Source organism: Lepidochelys kempii, chromosome 1 (genome assembly GCF_965140285.1).
Source record: "Lepidochelys kempii isolate rLepKem1 chromosome 1, rLepKem1.hap1, whole genome shotgun sequence".
Taxonomy (NCBI): domain Eukaryota; kingdom Metazoa; phylum Chordata; order Testudines; family Cheloniidae; genus Lepidochelys; species Lepidochelys kempii.
In genome coordinates, this window is record NC_136380.1 from 112,250,153 (window position 1) to 112,256,152 (window position 6,000).

General features: G+C 42.6%; 1 protein-coding gene across 2 annotated transcripts in view; it reads left to right on the forward strand.

Annotated features, from left to right (window-relative positions):
- The window catches only part of TFDP1 (transcription factor Dp-1), a 101,087-nt gene extending 96,198 nt beyond the window's left edge, over positions 1-4,889 (forward strand). For both annotated transcript variants that reach the window (XM_073350551.2, XM_073350543.2), the window contains exon 11: positions 3,561-4,889. In XM_073350551.2, the coding sequence (XP_073206652.1) occupies positions 3,561-3,708 (148 nt within the window). In that variant the 3' untranslated portion in view covers positions 3,709-4,889. The remainder of the gene's footprint in view (positions 1-3,560) is intronic.
- Positions 4,890-6,000: the final 1,111 nt, after the last annotated feature.

Sequence of the window (6,000 nt, forward strand, 5' to 3'; positions counted from 1 at the left end):
TATCCTTGGACTGGCCTCTACCACCACCAAACTAATACTGGTTACTGGGGAAGAGCTGTTTGGATGCGTCCTTCCCCCCAAAATACTTCCCAAAACCTTGCACCCCACTTCCTGGACAAGGTTTGGTAAAAAGCCTCACCAGTTTGCCTAGGTGACTACAGACCCAGACCCTTGGATCTTAAGAACAATGAACAATCCTCCCAACACTTGCACCCCCCCTTTCCTGGGAAATGTTGGATAAAAAGCCTCACCAATTTGCATAGGTGACCACCGACCCAAACCCTTGGATCTGAGAACAATGAAAAAGCATTCAGTTTTTTACAAGAAGACTTTTAATAAAAAATAGAAGTAAATAGAAATAAAGAAATCCCCCCTGTAAAATCAGGATGGTAGATATCTTACAGGGTAATTAGATTCAAAAACATAGAGAACCCCTGTAGGCAAAACCTTAAGTTACAAAAAAGATACACAGACAGAAATAGTTATTCTATTCAGCACAATTCTTTTCTCAGCCATTTAAAGAAATCATAATCTAACACATACCTAGCTAGATTACTTACTAAAAGTTCTAAGACTCCATTCCTGTTCTGTCCCTGGCCAAGACGACTACAGACAGACACAGACCCTTTGTTTCTCTCCCTCCTCCCAGCTTTTGAAAGTATCTTGTCTCCTCATTGGTCATTTTGGTCAGGTGCCAGCGAGGTTACCTTTAGCTTCTTAACCCTTTACAGGTGAGAGGAGCTTTCCCCTGGCCAGGAGGGATTTCAAAGGGGTTTACCCTTCCCTTTATATTTATGACACGCCCCCCAAATCTCAGCTAGGGTGAAACACTGGCTGGGATTTCTTCCTGGAGCTCTAGGAAAACAGAGTTAATAAGACACATGCATCTCTAAATATACTACCAAGTACATAAAGACTAACAATATTTTCCACATCTCAAGGACGATTTTAACAGTTGATTCTGGGAAACTTTCACGGGAGAGTGCATCAGCCACTTTGTTAGAAGCTCCTGAGATGTGTTGGATGTCGAAATCAAAATCTTGGAGAGCTAAACTCCACCGAAGAAGTTTTTTGTTAGTTTCTTTGACGGTGTGAAGCCACTTTAGTGCAGCATGGTCGGTTTGCAGGTGGAAACGCCGTCCCCAAACATATGGGCGTAGCTTTTCCAGAGCGTAGACAATGGCATAACATTCTTTTTCAGTGACTGACCAGTTGCTTTCCCTCTCAGACAGTTTTTTGCTGAGAAACACTACAGGGTGGAATTCTTGATCAGGTCCTTTCTGCATTAAAACTGCTCCCACACCACGCTCGGACGCATCTGTGGTTACTAGGAACGGTTTGTCAAAGTCTGGGGCCCTTAGTACAGGGTCAGACATGAGTGTCGCTTTAAGCTTGTTAAAGGCCTTCTGACACTTTTCGGTCCACTGAACAGCATTTGGCTGTTTCTTTTTGGTTAGGTCTGTCAGTGGGGCAGCGATTTGGCTGTAGTGCGGTACAAATCGTCTGTAATAACCGGCCAAACCTAAGAAGGATTGAACCTGTTTCTTTGACTTTGGGACAGGCCACTTTTGGATAGCATCCACTTTGGCCTGTAGGGGGCTGATAGTTCCTTGACCCACCTGGTGTCCAAGGTAAGTCACTCTGTTTAGGCCTATTTGACACTTCTTAGCCTTAACAGTTAGTCCTGCCTCCCTTATGCGCTCAAGGACTTTTTGTAGATGTTCCAGGTGGTCTGCCCAGGAATCCGAAAATATGGCCACGTCGTCAAGGTAGGCGACTGCATATTCTCCTAATCCCGCTAGGAGACCATCTACAAGTCTTTGGAAAGTGGCGGGTGCATTTCGCAACCCGAAAGGGAGTACATTAAATTCATACAGCCCGAGATGTGTGATGAAGGCTGACCTTTCCTTGGCAGATTCATCTAGCGGTACCTGCCAGTACCCCTTGGTTAAGTCCAAGGTAGAGATGAACTGGGCCCGTCCCAGTTTCTCTAATAGTTCATCTGTGCGTGGCATTGGATAGTTGTCTGGGCGAGTTACAGCATTTAGCTTACGGTAGTCCACGCAAAAACGTATTTCCCCATCTGGTTTGGGAACTAGAACCACTGGAGATGCCCATGCACTTTCAGAGGGGCGGATTACACCCATCTGTAACATATCCTGGATCTCCCGTTCTATAGCAGTTTTAGCTTGAGGAGACACCCGGTAAGGTTGAACCCTAATTGGGTGAGCATTACCTGTGTCAATGGAGTGGTATGCCCGTTCAGTCAGTCCTGGGGTGGCTGAGAACGTTGGCGTGTAGCTAGTGCACAGCTCCTGGATCTGCTGTCGCTGCATACGCCCAAGGGTCATGGAGAGGTTCACCTCTTCCACACCACCAGCACATTTCCCTTCATAGTAGACACCTTTGGGCCACTCCGCGTCGTCTCCTCCCTGGGCTGTAAACTGACAAACCTTTAATTCTCTGGAATAAAAGGGCTTTAGAGAATTAATATGGTACACCTTAGGCTTTCGGTTGGAGGTGGGGAATGCTATGAGATAATTAACAGCTCCCAGGCGCTCCTGGACCATGAATGGCCCTTCCCACGATGCTTCCATTTTATGGGCCTGGAGCGCCTTTAAGACCATGACCTGGTCTCCTACTTTGAAGGAACGCTCTCTGGCATGTTTATCATACCAGGCTTTTTGCTCTTTTTGAGCATCCTGTAAGTTTTCTCTAGCAAGGGCTAAAGAGGTTCGGAGGGTGTTTTGTAGGTTGGTTACAAAGTCCAGAATGTTAGTTCCTGGAGAAGGTGTAAATCCCTCCCATTGCTGCTTCACCAACTGCAATGGCCCCTTAACCTCACGGCCATATACAAGTTCAAATGGGGAAAACCCTAAACTGGGATGTGGTACAGCTCTGTAGGGAAAGAGCAACTGCTTCTGGCCATCGGGTGGCAAAATCCATGAAAGTCAGTATGTACTGCTTTCCTCTGGGTGTCTTTTTCGGAAAAGGACCCAGAATATCCACAGCTACTCGCTGAAATGGAACTTCAATGATGGGGAGTGGCTGGAGAGGGGCTTTGACCTGGTCTTGGGGTTTTCCCACTCTTTGGCACACCTCACAAGACTGGACATAGGTAGAAACATCCTTGCCCATTCCCTCCCAGTGGAATGACCCCCCCAAACGGTCTTTGGTCTCTGTGTATATATAAAGCCTGCTTCAGTTTCCACGATATGCATCCGATGAAGTGAGCTGTAGCTCACGAAAGCTTATGCTCTAATAAATTGGTTAGTCTCTAAGGTGCCACAAGTACTCCTTTTCTTTTTGCGAATACAGACTAACACGGCTGTTACTCTGAAACCTGAAATTTAAAAAATGTGATTAATAATGAAGTATCGCACCAGTTACAAAAGTAGGGCATTGGGGTGGTGGAGAGGAGTAGATGAAACCTTGATGACTTTTTTTCTTGGAAATGTTCAAAGTTTCATTAAGTGTTACACCTCAGTTACACTTCAGTTACAAGTAACAGTTTAATTAACATTTCTCACTTCTTTTAAAACTTAATTTTCTTACTTCAGTGACTTCACCAATGGTGGAGATGGGATGTTAGCGACAAGTTCCAATGGATCGCAGTACAGTGGCTCCAGAGTTGAAACACCAGTCTCTTATGTTGGAGATGATGACGACGAGGATGATGACTTTAATGAAAATGACGATGATGACTGATCCTTTTTGATTGTAGACTTTTCAGGAATAAATTTGTTCTAGGGAGAAAACGCACTCATGCGCGTGCGCTCTCTCTTGCGCTCTCTCTCTCTCTCTCTTTCGCAAAATATATATATATTTTGCCCCGTCCCACAAGGAAAATATTGGTAAGCAGTTCTGAGTTTAGAAATTGCATCTCAGATAAGCAAATAAGGATTGTTTTATGTAGGATATTTTTAAATGTGGTGTGGATGTGTGTTTTGATACCAGTGTGTTAATGCAGAGCCTTTATTATTTGCTCCTTTTTTTTACTTGAAGGAAAATGCATTTTGCCCCAAATGTTATTGCTAAGTTTGCTAAAGAAAATGTAGCCACATCAATGAAGAAATAAAATGCTAACGTTCGGTGGGAAATGGATACACTGAATGGCCATAAGTTTGGAGTGAATTTTGATGACAGCCTTTGTTGAGGGATGGCAAGCTCATGTAGTAGTTGTGGGGTTTTTTTGTTAATCATGCAGTGTCCAAAGAACCAAACGAGATCCATCTTACTTTTTTACATGTTAAATTCCATAAATGTTGTGAATTTATTTTCCCTTAAATAATATCTAACATGATTCCGTCAAAGTTATATGCTGTTTTCACTGTATGTTGGGACATATGAATTACAAAGTTTTTGGCAAATGTTTACTGCCAGCTGATGCAGCTATATAAAATGTCTTGAAGGTTTGGAATGAGTTATTGCTTATGGTAAAAATTGCCTGATTTCTTACAGGCAGACTTTGGAAACTTTTTATTATATAGTTGTTTACATACTTATAAGTCTATCGTATAAAGACATGTACTGAAACAAATGTTTGTATTTGTTTCATAAGCATCTTCCTGTAATCTATTATAAAGTTGAAATTAAATATAGAGAATGTTTTAAGTTTTTTAACTCAAAATTGTCAATCATTTTTAATAGTTCATTTTTTATAAAAGGAATTTCAGGGCAGGTGGTAGTCTTTTAAAATTTATTCACAAAACATTTAACTGCACAGATACTGTCAGCTGCCTATCTAAGACAATAGTCTTTTTATTGAAACACAAATAAACTTTTCTGTAATATTTTATGGAATATAAAGAGACTTTAATTGTTTGACTTGTTTAACCTTGGCACTGTTAGTTTTTATTAATAAAACGCGCATGGGCATTTTTAACAAACTCTGTGTTTTTCTAATTTAGGATTATTCTACCTAGAACTTTTAATCTTATTCAGGGGCTTAGCAGATGTCCCCATGGTCATATGGAGGTGCAAGAGTCTAGAAGAACCCATTGTTTTTAAATGGGTAACCAAACAGATGTCGTGCTTCATCATACCCCAGGATGCATGTGTTCCTTTGCACTACTGATGTGAGCAACAGTCCTTCCTTAGCAGCTGAGGCAACCCCATCCACTTTTTTTGGGAAGAGTAGAAGTCACACGGTTGACTCATATCCACCTTCTCGTCCACTGTAACCCCTCGGTCCTTTTCTGCAAAACTGTTGCCTAGCCATTTGGTCCCTAGTCTGTAGAAGTGCTTGGGATTCTTCCATCCTAAGTGCAGGACTCTGCACTTGTCTTTGTTGAACCAGATTGTCCCACACAGAATCCTCTCGCTCCCACCTGGATCCCCGCACACTTGGATCTTGCCCGGTTGAGCCTTCCTGCCCCACACCTTGTGAGCCTGGCACAGACGGGCAGGGCCCTAGCCTGTTTCTGGGGCAGGCCTTGTGCTGTGTCAGAATTGGGTGCAGCATCACCACTGAGTCACTGTTTCCGGGTTGGGGGGGTAGAGAGGCTGCAGGGTGATCTCCCATCTTCATTCAGCCAAGTGGCCTGTGCTGCCTACTGCCATGTTGGAGCCTATACATTCATTTATTGCTAAATAAAAACTTGCAGAATTTTGCAAAATTTTAATATATTGTGCACAGGATTTTTAATTTTTTGGCACAGAATGCCCTTGGGAATAAATAATAGATTTGAAAATAGATTATCTGGCATTGAGAGAAGACAATGATGGGGAAGTAACATATGGTCTCTCCCTTCATTTGCCAGCTCTTTTCTGTAACGTGTCCTGTTGATTACTATGGAAGGGGACAATAATATTTTGTAAAGATTGCAGTGTGTGTGTCTGGAAAGGATCTACTTCTAAATTGTGTTTTGGGCTGAATACACAAATTGTTATTGGCATTGTTGGTTTTCTAAAATGGCTCACTTTCTGTAGAAGGTACCACCTTTCTCTTTACGGCAATAGAAGTTCAGAAGGGCTTTGCAAATAAAGTGTTTACCAATT